Raw genomic sequence first — 14,036 nt, forward strand, 5'->3', positions numbered from 1 at the left:
TCACAGAAGAATGGTATCGATACCGTCTCTGGTCTAGTACAACATGGTGGGTAAAGATTTACTAGACGCGACTCTTTAGTAATGTAAACTACCACACGTTCCAGTCGCACATGCCAATTTTTTTATATTTTTTTTTAAAGATTTTCATCTTCTTTAGGGCTATGTGTACACCAATAACCCATTGTAAACTTTGTGTAGATATATCCATCTGAAAAAAAAAAAAAGCCTACAAATGCATGGGCTTCAAGTTCAATGAGTAATGAACATTTTCAAATGACTCCTTTAATTTTATTTTAACTAAACTTTAATTAATGTAATATTAGGCTAGTGTTCTACTATGTACCTAATGTAGATCTTGTCTAGTTAGAATATTTATTTCAATAATATATCGCTAAAAAAAAACTTTAAAAATCTTACAAATTTACATTTAATTATATAAATATCCTAAATCTTATATAATAGGTTTTAGACGTTAGTTCAAAAGGGAGAAATTGCGTCCTACGCAGTTCACTGTGTCAATCTAGTCATACATGTTTAATAAGTAAATTAGTGGCACTATGGACGAATTTTAAGGAGCACTTTTACGAATTGGTCCTAGCATAGGCTATATGGCATACATTTGGAATACAGCAATAAAAGAATGTTTTAAAATGTGTAACCCTGCGTAATAGTTACGGTCACTGTAACCTTTCTCACACGATGTAGCCAAAAAATGTATAATTATAAGCTTATTCATTTAATAATCATATGCATTTCCACTATATTTCGAATAGTGGTGTGCCTAATGCCTATAGCCTACCGTACATGTGCTTACAGTTACACGCTATTTCAAATGGGTAATGTTGAAGCGACATGGTTAAAAAAAAATCTTCGTTTGATTGCATGTTATTTACCGAATATCGGCAATGGGAGTAACCGAATACATATTATATATAAATATTTATATTGTATATATATAGATCTAATGGCACTCTTCATTGTTATGAGTCTTTTTTAGTTCTAAAAAGTTAAAAACGCCTCAAAAACATCTTATCTTACATTTCAGGAATCAATAGAATTTAAATGAAACCACAAATAGAGTCTATATAGAATAGAATTCTATTTTAGATTAGATGTACTCATGGTCTAGATCTAGCTTTTTAAATAATATGTCAATTAGAAATCTAGATTAGATAATCGATCTAGATTCTAGATCTTTAAGCAACAAAAAAATTAACCAACATCCAACATTCAAATTAAATCAAATTCAACAATCGGCACAATGCCAACATCAACATGAAACATGTGAACATGATATTAAATCATATTAATGATAATGCACGACTAAAAGTAGATCTAGTAAAAAAAAAGTCTAAGACTGTCGTCTATCACCCTATGTCTACTAATCTAGATATCATTGACGGTAGATCTAGACTAGATCAGTGATTCTCAAAGTGGTCTATTAAGACCAACAGGGGTCTACGAAGACCTCCAAGTCCAAAGGGTCTACGAAAGGGAAAAAAATAAATTGGGGGTCTATGAGATGTTCACGGGGGTCTACGATAATCATAATGGATTTCATTTAAGCAGGTCGTGACTTTAATTTTTTACATCCCATTCATGTAATTATTTCCTACACAAATATGTGATTTGTATCTTAGTTAATCCTTTAAATATTTATCCTGCTATTCAAACGAAAAATTGTTGTATTTAATTTTAATACCTTTTTACATAGCTTAATTTTGTCTACATTCAACTAATGTTTAACAAAAAGAAATGTAGATTTTACAGCGTTGATTATTTAAAATTTGGATTAATTATTTCCTTGTCAAACAAGCGGCTGCCTAAGTGCCTTTTTATGACGATAGGAAACTAATTATGCTGGAGGTTGATTTGAGACCATGCCACTGATAAAATAGATAAAGATGTTAAAAACTTTCAACACTCAAAGATAAAGTTCAGAATAGACCCACTAAACCTCTCTTCAACATCATATAGAGAAGAGGATGGTTTAATTGTAAGCATCTTACAAGATCTTTTTACTTATAGCAAAATACGGAAAACACTGTAGGTAAAACATTTATTTTATTAGCCATTGAAGTAGTTTTAAAAACTGTTTTACACTAACCTTCTTCTGATACTACTAAACGAATTTCACTTCGGTGGTATGAATTATAACATTAAAAGTTTCTTATGCAATTCTTAAGCAAACGACATGTGGGATCAACAGCTTCGCAGACTCCAACAGAATATATCAACAAACTGCTAAAGGGTAGCCTGCTCCTGATTTTTCCTCGGGTTTGATCCACGAAACCTTTCCCATGTTTGTGTATTGCTGCATGGCAGCAGTTTTGAATTCAGTTTTCCTTCTGCTAGATGGGTAGCAAGCACAAGCTAATGAGTCCCTCCTGCCTGAAGCTTACTCGTTTAAGTGCCAGTTTCTCTCCTTCGCCCCTTCTCCTGTTAGTGAAAAGAGTTCAGGGGATTGGCGCGGATCCAATATTAGAGCCAGATTTTAAAGATCAAGAAATACACAAGAAACTGCTCTTTGCGAAAACTTTTACAATGATACTTAAGGAAAATTAATTAGGCCTAATTAATATTTAATGTTTGAAGGACTACTTCATAAAAAAACTAATTCCTATATGAAACAAATTATCCGTAGGAAAGGATCATGAACCTGCAAAAACAAAACATACAAAAAAACATTTCCAGTGTGTTTGGGGATTCCAAAAATACATATTAATTGTTATTTTAATTTCAAATTTGAATTTTATTAATAACAAAAGATAGATCTCTATAACTTAAAATGTAGCTTTAAATTACTTTTTCACTCTTCGACTCACTAAAGTTAGAAATCAGTTTTAAAAAAAATAGAGTTGATGAATTTGCAAAAATGCAATAAAAGTTAAAGAGGAGGTCTACCGAAAGCCAGAAAACATGACAAGCCTACTACGAGACAAAAAAGTTTGGGAACCACTGATCTAGATGATAGATCTAGTAGCCCTACTATTATAGATCTATATAGATCTAGATACTGATACTCATGATAGTAGGCTACTATAAGTAAATCAAGATTGATAAATCATTAAATGTTTGAATGTTTATGTATAGAATCTAGATCTATAAGTAGGTCTATAAGTGTAGGCCCTATCAAGTCTATGACATAATTATCTTCTTTTGAGACTTTTGTCAACTTTTTTTCTTTTAAGAGACATCAGTAATTTAGATCTAGATCTATAAGATAAGAACTCACTAGCTCAGGAAGACGACTATGCTATCAGTGGGGTAGCTAGGGTGAAGAAGGGGGTGTCCACATTTGAAAGTCCCCATGGGCCCCCACTTGAGGACAGCATTGATCTATAGACGATCTTATAGATGCCTTTGCCGCACACAAAGTACAATGTGAGGCGATATGAATTGACATTTGTCACTTGTGCATTATCTCGCCAATAAACAATGGTATTATTCATCAAAAGAGTCTTAATGATTATTTTTGTTAATTTTTTTAATATACTGTACCAATTGGAATTTATTTTTATTCATTATCTCTTGTCATGATGTCGAATGCCAAAATGCAGGGGCCCCATTTTTTAAAATGTAGATCTAGATCTTGATCAAAGTATTGAGAAAGTATTATGATTATAAACCAAAATAAAATTCTGATATACATCTGTAATTATTTGTTTAATTAGCTGATACTTAAGCTTTTCTATGTTGAGATAGTTGGTGTATGTTGATTACACTGACTGGAACTCTTTTTTCATCTTTCACTAGAACGGATCTTACAACATATACACTTTAGACCCAGGATTTCTCGTACCTCAACAATATGTTGCTCAATGATGCCAATTTTTTAAATCCTTGAAATCACTACACTGTTGTGAGGACTGCACTAGAATGGAGGACTTCGAGCTAGGAGATAAATACGAACAAGATGACAGCTCTTATGCATCTCATAACATACAGAAAGCTACTGGAAAAAATGAAACAGATGGTGAGATGCACTTGGACTTGCACAGCACAGCGAGTTCTATCAGTGATGTTCCTCGTCATGTGATGGTTAACTCAGATAGCATATCTGGTAGTACAAACACTAAACACATGTTTGATTCAGAGAGATCCAATGAAGATGGTGACACCACTATTTCCCTAACATTTAATGAAGAAGAACTTGATACTTATGTTACCACTGCTGTGAATGAAAGATCTGAACTTAAGAAGCCAACAGACAAATTTCCCCTTAAGAATAACATTTTAACTGGAGAAACATCACTGACTTCTTACAGGCTACCTGCTGAACCTTTAATACAAACCAAAATATATCAACAAAGCTCTGAAAAGAACCTTTTAAAAGGGGTTAAACAATGTAATCATGACTCTGTCAAGGAAATTGAAAGTCATATAAATGATGATAATTCAATGTTAAAAATTATAGATGAGACAGAAGAAAAATTCATTGTGCACTTAGCACTAGAGAAAGAATCTGAAGTCGCCTTACATCAAGTTGAAAAAGCCAATTTACCTTTAATAGTAGATAAATTGTCTCAATTTCCCTTAACTCCAGAAGAAAACCCCCAAATACTCATTACTACACAAGAAAAATCCAAAGTACTCTTAACTGCTGAGGAAAAAATCAAGGTCTCTTTGGCTTCTGAATATGACAAACAAAACATTATAAATGATGAAGACTTTATTAACAGTCTTTCTAGCAATGTCACTTTCAGTCTAAAAGAGAGTCAGAGTGTGGTACCAGGAGTTGATGAAAAGAATACAATTGAAAGCAAAACTGTGATCAATTCTGAGGCTGGTGAATCAAATCGAATTACCAAAGAGTTCACTGTAGTTCCTGTGCCAGAGACTGAGCTGGCAACAGACAAAAAGGCTACACCATTTTCAACTGTGGCTGACAAACTGATTGATTTGGCAAATGCTACATTGCTTGTTGAAAGTGGTCTTAGTACACTCTCTGAAGGTGAAATAAACAATCAAGACACCATTGGACCCTTAGAGAATCCAGCATTTCTACGCACTCTTCACTACACAGAAAGGTTTGGTATAGTTAACTAGATGCTTGTGTTATGCAACAAACTTTTCATGCTTTTAAAAGATAAAATAGTTAACTTTTTAAAAGAAATATTCATATTATAGCAAAATATTTTAAAACTTTCGGGGTAGAGGGGTAGAAATTATAGTATTTGATTTTATTTTAGTATGTATGCAATTTATGTAAGGTCTAAACACTTAAAAGACATTAAAGTTGTATAAATAAATTTAAAAAATATATTTGAAATCTGTCTATTGTAGTGAAATGTTTTACCTTCAAACTGATAGGATTGTCCAAACATGTCATCCACAGTCAGAATATCAATAACTTTCTAAATCTTGAGCAAGAATCAAATCTCCTGTCAAAATCTAATGAAGAGGATGGTACTGGAACCAGCTCAGAAGAAAACCCAGACCTGGATAGAGGATGGGCATGGGTTATCTTGGCATCTTCATTTTTTTCTTTCACACTTTTGGGAGCAACAGCATATGCAGCAGGTAAGCTTAATCATGTGTAGGCCCACTAGCTAATTACTCCAATGGTTCTAATGATAAAACCAATATGATTTCATCTTATCTGATAAAGCAAACTGTTTCTTACACAACAAAAATATATACAGAACATATATATGACTTCATTGTGATATAAAAGTAAAAAATAATTATCTTTTAATGGCTTAATTCGATCCAATATTGTTTAACCCTGCAATAATTTATTACATCACATAATTTCTTTGCTGATAGATTAAATGAAGACAAATTTAAAACAAAGTTAAATTTGAACCATGAAGACAAAAAAAAAAATGAGCAATTAAATTTAAAGCAACTGTTATGAAGAATGACCTGTAACAATTATCAAAATTATGTTACAATGTTCTGGAAATGTTTGGATGTTCTAAAAATTATAGTGCCTGAACTTTAACAATGTATAAATATAACATGAATATTTTTAAGTACATTGAAGAAAAAACAGTTATTTTAAACTTTAGTCTTAGCATATGGAATGTGGAATAAGAAGTGTGCCTTTATCTTTTTGTCTTAAATATTTTATTACGTTGTGTTTCTCTATTTGTAAGTTATGCTTCCTGATAATTGATTCTTGTTATTTCATGTCTCTTTGTTCAGCTGCTTTCACTGCAACAGCTGTCATTTCATGGATGTCTTCAGACAAACTTGACCAAAAATCATTTAATGGTTGATCTTTATCTCAAATTAGAGTTACTAAGTAAATCAATCAGAAAAACCTAGCATTTTACAGTCAATACACTTTAGTTTTAATGTTTTGTATGAAACCATGACATAAGCAATGCTTTCGCTTAATTTTGTGATGCATTGTTGATCAATTCTTAGTGATGTTATAGAATTATTTTCTGTTACTGAGAAGAGTTATTAAAACATATCATTATTTTTTTCTGCATTTAGTTAGAGATTTATTCATTTTTAGGCTTATTAATTAATCTCTCCATAGGCTTTGTGGAAACCTTGTGGGCTGCTGAACACAGTTCAGTAAGAACAGCATGGCCCAATCCATAGAATTAACACTTGTTTTGTATATGCCCAAAGTTCTTCTAAGTTCTTTTTTTATAATCTGTTATTTGTAGGTGTCTTTATGAGTGCTATCATCCAAGAAGTAGAGCCTGACTTAACCAAAGTGTCCTGGGTTGGATCTGTGAATGTATGTTTTACTTACCTTACAGGTGAATATTCTTTTGCAAAATGGATTGGCCAGTATATTTAGTATATAATACTTTGGTAGCTACTGCATTTTTTAAACTTGCATTTTTTCTTCTTCTTACAAAGATAGAAACAGATTTATTTTACATGTAGGCCTAGTGTTATTTTTATTGTTAAAAAAAGCTCTATTGATTGAGAAAGCTAAATAATCAGACACTTGTCTATAGAGCTAAAGTTTTCTACTTAGAAATCTGCTGGGGACTGATATATTTTTTTTTATGAACTTGGATAAAGTTTCTGATCTAACTCAGTTCTAATGGACAGGGCTAAGCAAACTAGCCATCAGCCTAGGGCCTATGATTTGTGGTGACCTCGCACAGGTCTCAAAATATTTTTCTTGAGATGAAATAGCAGAACTTGTGCTCAACAGTAATCTTGGTGTACACTAGGTTTTCAAAAAATTGCATAATTTTTTTTTCTTGCAGTTTATTTTTTCTATTTCATATGAGGCCACCAAATTCACTTTGCCTAGAGCTTCAAATTATCTATGGATGGCCCTGTTGGATAGCTGAAATACATTGCGAAAAGTAGAGATGTTCTGACCACATTATAGTGTTGGCTTAACTTCTCTAGAACTAACATCTTTATCATCATTATGTATGCTCCAATGGTTTTGATATATGACATAAATCAGAAACCCATCTTAAATATGAATTATTTTATTGACAAATATTTGATACATTTCTATACAAATTCAAGTTCCAGAAACTCTTATCTGTCCTTTTTTTAAGGTCCTTTTGTTGGAGTGGTTCTTGATAAACTTGGAGCCAGGCTGACCGTATCTTTAGCTGGAGTTATTGTAAGCTTAGGATTTGTGGGTGCTGCGCTGTCAACTACTGTTGGTCATTTAATATTAACTCATGGAGTTTTAGCAGGTGAACACATTTTGTATACAATGTGTATATAGATATCATAAACCACATTTCATTGCTTTATTTATGCATGGGACATGAATTTTGAGTGATAGAGTGCTATCTACATGACTAAGGATCCTGGGTTTAAATGTTTGTAAAGGAAAATCATTTTTCACTCTTTAATTTTGACTTTGTTTTTGGGGCCACTCTGCTTTAATTTGTACCTGTATAAAACATAAATGAGTGATCACTTTTTCTGAACTTGAGGTCTCAAATACAAAAAGATTATTTTTTATGACCCTTGAAACCAGGAATAGGTGCTGGATACACAGTGAACCCAATGTTTGTCACCATTGGTCAGTACTTTGACAAGTACCGAGGTATCGCTTGTGGTCTTTTAGCCTGCGGCACTGGCATTGGCATACTGACAGGTAAGACGGATAAAAAAATTGACTCATCAGGTTACTGTGACAAGTTAATTGTTTGGTTTATACTTATATATTTATGATGAGCTAATTATACTAATTTAATTTTTTACATTCAACATTTATACTTTTGCTCATTCATATCAAGTATTAGTTAAACAAAAAAATCATATTCGTTTAAACTGTTAAAATATTTTATACCTTATTAGTTCAATCTAAAATTTACTCTTCATTTCCATCAAAAGTCAATTGAATAATCTTTTTATGTTTTTTTTTCTTTTGATACCAACATGTCGATATCTATTTTTCTTTACATTTTTTCAACTTAATAGGTGGATCACTTGTTTCTTTGCTACTGAATGCCTATGGTCTCAAGGGCACTTATCTGATTTGGGCAGGACTGATGCTGCACATTGTGCCTGCTGGCATGCTCCTCCGTCCTTCTCAGTGGGAAAAGTTGAAAAAAAATTACACCAACCATTTCTCTAAGGACATCAGTGAACCCCTCATACAGAGTTGTGGCAACAGTGAGATGAGCTTTTTAACTAGTTGCGAGGGAAGTAAAAATCAGAGCATAATGAGTGGCCTTGATAAAGGCAGTTTTGCCAGAAAGGATATGCCGAAATCTCATGGTGTTGAAACATCCCTTCTAAAAGCTGTGCTGATTAAACGAGCACTAAGCTCCAGTATTTTACTTGGAAATCAGATTCAGGTAATGCCTGTCACGGAGAAATCTTCAAAATTGACCCACAATCGATACATTAGCCATCAGCAATCATCTGCTAGTTCTACAAACCCATCAGCTTGCCAGAGTCCTTCGATTGGCATGTCATATCATGCACCATCTAATCTGTCTAACCACTCTCCTCACAGCTACAGACATCAATCAGACATGATACTGCCGGCTTCATCTAGGACTCCTCATATGGCACATTTCTCTCCTATAAGCTTAAGGGGTCAACGAATGTTCCATCATTCCTCACAGTATCATCAAAGTGGACGGTCACACTGCAGTTCCTTGATCCAGATCAATAAGCTAAAAGCTGCCCAAATGAGCAGCATTGGAGATCATGATAACCTCTCCTATACAACCATCGGCTCAAAAATTCAGAAAAGAGAGTTGATATCTAGATATGCGTTGAGGTCTGGCAGTGCCACTACTTTCATGGGTAGTATCATGAGTGTGCCTGCAGCACTAGCCATGGTCAATGATGACATTTCAAAATATGAGTCCAAAAGTATCATTGATTCATCCAAGGTAAGTTCAAAATAATTAAAATTTATATGATTTTAGGAAATAAATCATTTTCATTTTAATTGGAAATGCCATATTGTTTTTTAGTTGTTGAGTAGTGGGTTTTATTTTTTTTTTTTTTTTTTGACTGGTCATTTGTTAAATAAAATGTTTAGGGCAATTTTTTTGGTTTTAATATAATTAATAACAAACTTTTTTTTTAATTATGAATTTTTTTTTCAGAACAGAACTGTAATTCTAATCATTTCAAAAGCTAACCAACTTACATTTACTATTAACCTTGTTTCTCATAGTCTGCTTGCACAATCAAGTTATTTTTTAAGAGTGAATGTAAATTGTTAAATGGCCATGCTTGTAGACAATGTTTGATTTTGTATAACTTGTGTCTGTGTTGTTTTTTTCACCGAATGTCTGATTATCAAAACTATTCCTACACACAAAAAGAGTAGTAGAGTTTTAGTTTTACTGAGCTTCACTGTTTTATTCAGAGTCTGAAAGAACACACACTTGGATTTTACAACTCACTGCAGCTTTTTCGAAACAATATGTTTTTGATCTTTATCACTGTCTGCTTCTTCTGGGCCATTGGAGAATCTCCTGTCATCATGTACCTGCCTTCTTTTGCCACAGAGTAAGTTCAAAACTATGCTGATCATGTAAACCCATGACTAAGTCATTTACCACTGACATGGTCATTTAGATGTTAGATAGCAGAATGTAGAAAACATTTTTAGATAGATAATAAAAGATTCACTAAATTTAACATGGCTGAGTGGTAAAGAACTTGGTTTCCAAACCTGACAGTAATATGTATACATTTTTTCAAGTTAATTTATAAATACAGTATCATGTTTCTTCTAACAGTAGTGGTACCAGTACCATCCAGGCTTCATCTCTTTACACAGCCATGGGCTTAGGTTCCATCCTAGGAAGGTTCCTAGCAAGTTTGGCATCTGTGGATAGTGACATTGGAAGTACACTTCTTTTTACAGGTATGTTAGGTCATTTTTAAAAACTGTTATTGATCTGACCCCAATCCCCATCTCATTCTTATGATGCCAATCTTTACTTTATAAATGTAATATATTGAACACATTGTATAAGGAAAATAACCCTATTCAAAATGATAAGTTTAATTAGTATTTTTTTAAAATGTTCTTTGCAAAACTTGCTGTCCATGTTAGTTTCCTCTATACAACAAGTTCCACAAATTGAATAAAAGAAGAAACAATTAAAAAAAATTAAAAAGTATAAGGATGTCAATTTTGTTGTTATAAAAATTGAAATTTATACTTTAAAAATATGTTCTTTTTATATTTTAATATATGATTATTTTTTTTGTTTGACGAATTCAATTTTTTAAAAAATAATTAATATAGTTAAATTGCAATTATTATAGTTATAAAATATACATTTTCTTGAGCAATGTAGTAATGAATCTAAAATTTCTATTCAAAATTCAAAGAACTAAAACTAGAAGTCATAAAATGTTGGCTATGGAAAAAGTTTTATGCCATCTGCGTTTTGAATCTTTAGAGCTTTTAGGATAAATGCTCATACAGTACAGCAGCTGTTTAAATTTTGAATATCTTGCTCAGCTAGTCCAGACAAATATGTTAATTATTTATGATACGATAGTTACATGTTTTAAAGTTATTATTTGTTTGTACGTGACATTTCAGTCAGTCTTTTCTTAGCTGGAGCTTCGACTGTGTTTGGGTCTTTAGTGGCTTCCACCTTCATCTATCAAGTTGTTTTCTCTGGACTGTTGGGTCTGTACACTGGGGCACTTGTACCACTCTCCTCATTAATAATACTTGACATGCTGGATGCCAGTGACCTTGGTGCTGGAGTTGGTTTCTTGAGTCTATTTCAGGGCATTGGATACTTGATAGGACCTCCTTTGGCAAGTAAGTATCTATATCACATTATCAAAATAATATAGCATAATAGTTTTTAAAGGAGATAGATTTTCTAAAAGATTTTTTTAACAAAAAATTAACTTTATTCTCATTAAGAGATTATAAAAAATATTTTTTTATTTTCAGGTTTTGTTATCAATGCTATAGGTTACAAAAATTGCTTCTTTGCCTTAGGTAAATAAATATCTGTAAAAATTAAATTTCTTTACATGGCATATGTATACTATGTTGCATCCATTGACCCTTTTAAAATGAGCATTAAGGTCTGGGTGAAGTATTAGTTTAAATATTACCAATGGGAAAAAGGATGGTATTATGGACTCGAATGCTTTCAAATTAAAACTAGTTTGCTGATGCATAACCTTTGGGAAATATACGGCTTTGTGATGTAGTTCTACCTGGCCCCTGGAAACTTCTTCGCCCAGTCCAGGAAATCATCATGTTAAAGCTTATTTATTTGTAATTGAAAACTTGGACATTGATGTGATACTATGTTGGATGTACAAATCAGTTAAATATTGTACACTATGGCTAGCATAATGTCAGAAAATAATATTGCAATGTAGAAAAACAATTTTTAAAAATAATCTCCTTAACAAAATAACAAAACTTGTATTAAATAACTTAACCTCAAGTTATCTAAATGAGCCAGAATGTAGTGGTAAAACTCTTACTCTAAATGAGTGTACCTATCACATTGAAAATTATTACAAGTCATTGTAATAGTCCTAGTATTAAAAATTTGTTCATTCCTACTTGGAATACTACCTTGTCATAGGTAAACTAGTTAACTTATTGTAGGCCTACTTAGGTGAATAGTGTGAATGCAAAGTGTGAAAGTTTAAATAGTGAACATAAGTTAGGTATGACCAGGTCGTATGAGAGATTGAGAGTTAGTAAAATGACCGGGTGAAGTGAAGTGGTTTCTCTAGTGATTTGCTGAAGTCAGTTATTTTCTGATCAAGTTGGAAGTCATGTAACAATTAAGTTATTCTTTAATAAGTTGATGAAATAAGTTAATATGAAGTTGAGTAGTGATATGACCATATGATAGTATAAGTGAAGTGAGAATGTTAACAAACTACATATATACCTTTGGGAATAGTAGTGATCTGTGTAAATTATTATCATCTATTTGTTTCATGGAAGTTGGATTTATTTTTTGTACATACACATCATATTTATATCATGTTCGTAAGTAGTTCCTGGTTTATGTAATTGTTATTAGTCCAGTCTGCGGACTGTAATGCTGCGTATGAATGATATGCTCACGAATCATAATCCTACAAGCATCCTAGAAATTAATGTCATGATAATCATTAGTGACAAACCTGTTGTTTAGTATTAGTTTTGTTCTACTTTCTAAGAAAACTTTTTATTTTACCATATTCACTTCAACACACACTAATTTGTAATTTTTCTTTCTTGACCAGGATGTGTTTTATTATTTAGTAGTGTTGGGTCAGTGCCATTAGCTATTAATGACTCTGAGTTGGAAACAGATGACCAACTTTCTTCACCTGATGCCTTGCACGAATTCCTTGAAGGTGATTACATGGCGGAAATTAATGGAATACCAGAGTCCAAACTGCCCTCCTACTTGTCTGCCAAAGATAGCAATGTGATTCATGTTATTGACAATAGGGACATGAGTAGTAAGCTACTTGACATTGCTGAGGCTCCACAACGCAAAGATGCTGATGATAAACTTTGTACCATACAAGAAATTTTGGGTAAATGACATGGTCAAAAAAAAAAATTAGATGGTAGAACAAAGTCATTGCCAGGTTTTTATTTTTCCTGGTGTATTGAAATTTCATTCTCATTAAATGTTTTTTTTTCCAAAGCTTTTTAGTTGTATTTTAAATTATATTAATATAGTTATCACTAATCATTAACAACATCTAATGAAACACTAAAAGACTTCTACAAAAGATTAGAAAAGAAATGTAATTAATCTTGTCAATAACAATATTATAAAATATTTACTTCCACTTATAATTATTGTTTTGATATAGCCTTTTGAATTTTGCTCTATAAATAATATTATGAAAATTATAATTAATAAACTCTAAAAATTCACAGTTATATATTTTATTATGTTCAACTTATTTCTCTTTACCTTACATTTGTGGATACCTTAAAGAAAACCAAACCCTGCTACATTTCTAATATCAAGAGGTACAGATAAAAACATAGAAAAATATTTTTAAAAAAACAAAGCTTATATTAAGTGTAATTGTTTCAATAAGTTTGGATATATTATATGATTGACCTAGACAATGAATATGTGATTAGAAATATTTTACCAATTGTTTTTAGCTTTCTCAATGTTTTATGATCCTATCACTTGTCTGGACCAGTTGTGAAAATGGGAGTGGGCATCTAGGGGAATGTTTACTATATTATCTTTTTTCTTTTTAAATGCTTAAAAAAACATATTCACTTAGGGCTCAATAAGAGTCCTCAAGGGGACTATTCAACTTATACCATAACATCTGTCACTGTATGATTTCGTTCCGTTGTTCAAGATAACAAACAAAATAACTAATTCCAATAGTTAATTAACTAATAGGCTAATCAGGGATGTGTGGTTGAGAGGCTAAGTGCCCTTGAACCCAACTTGGCTACCTATAAAGGGGGCTCGAGATTCGATACCAGACTTGAACAGAGTTGTGTTTACTGAGCGCCTAAAGGCAGCACGGAAAACCTTCTCCCACACACCCCCTCCCCACTGGTCCACAAATGAGATTGGATCATAGCACTCTGAGCATGCTATAAGCATGAAAGTAGTGCTATATAAAAGCTATAATTCTATTTA

At 32.3% G+C, this 14,036-nt stretch overlaps 1 protein-coding gene across 8 annotated transcripts; it reads left to right on the forward strand.

Moving 5' to 3' along the window:
• Nucleotides 1-1,001: 1,001 nt before the first annotated feature.
• Nucleotides 1,002-13,061, forward strand: LOC106074570 (uncharacterized). Of its 8 annotated transcripts, none has more exons than XM_056018004.1 (12): nucleotides 1,002-1,338; nucleotides 3,757-5,030; nucleotides 5,339-5,523; nucleotides 6,627-6,722; nucleotides 7,491-7,634; nucleotides 7,925-8,044; nucleotides 8,371-9,296; nucleotides 9,782-9,924; nucleotides 10,158-10,285; nucleotides 10,976-11,203; nucleotides 11,342-11,389; nucleotides 12,649-13,061. In XM_056018004.1, the coding sequence occupies exons 2-12, from the start codon at nucleotides 3,880-3,882 to the stop codon at nucleotides 12,954-12,956; spliced, it is 3,477 nt and encodes a 1,158-aa protein (XP_055873979.1). In that variant the 5' UTR covers nucleotides 1,002-1,338; nucleotides 3,757-3,879; the 3' UTR covers nucleotides 12,957-13,061. The 8 variants fall into 8 exon arrangements, with proteins under 8 accessions (XP_055873979.1, XP_013090836.2, XP_013090824.2 ...); XM_013235382.2 differs by having other exon boundaries at nucleotides 1,002-1,329; XM_013235370.2 differs by having other exon boundaries at nucleotides 1,002-1,284.
• Nucleotides 13,062-14,036: the final 975 nt, after the last annotated feature.

The sequence above is a fragment of the Biomphalaria glabrata genome, chromosome 1 (genome assembly GCF_947242115.1).
Source record: "Biomphalaria glabrata chromosome 1, xgBioGlab47.1, whole genome shotgun sequence".
NCBI lineage: Eukaryota > Metazoa > Mollusca > Gastropoda > Planorbidae > Biomphalaria > Biomphalaria glabrata.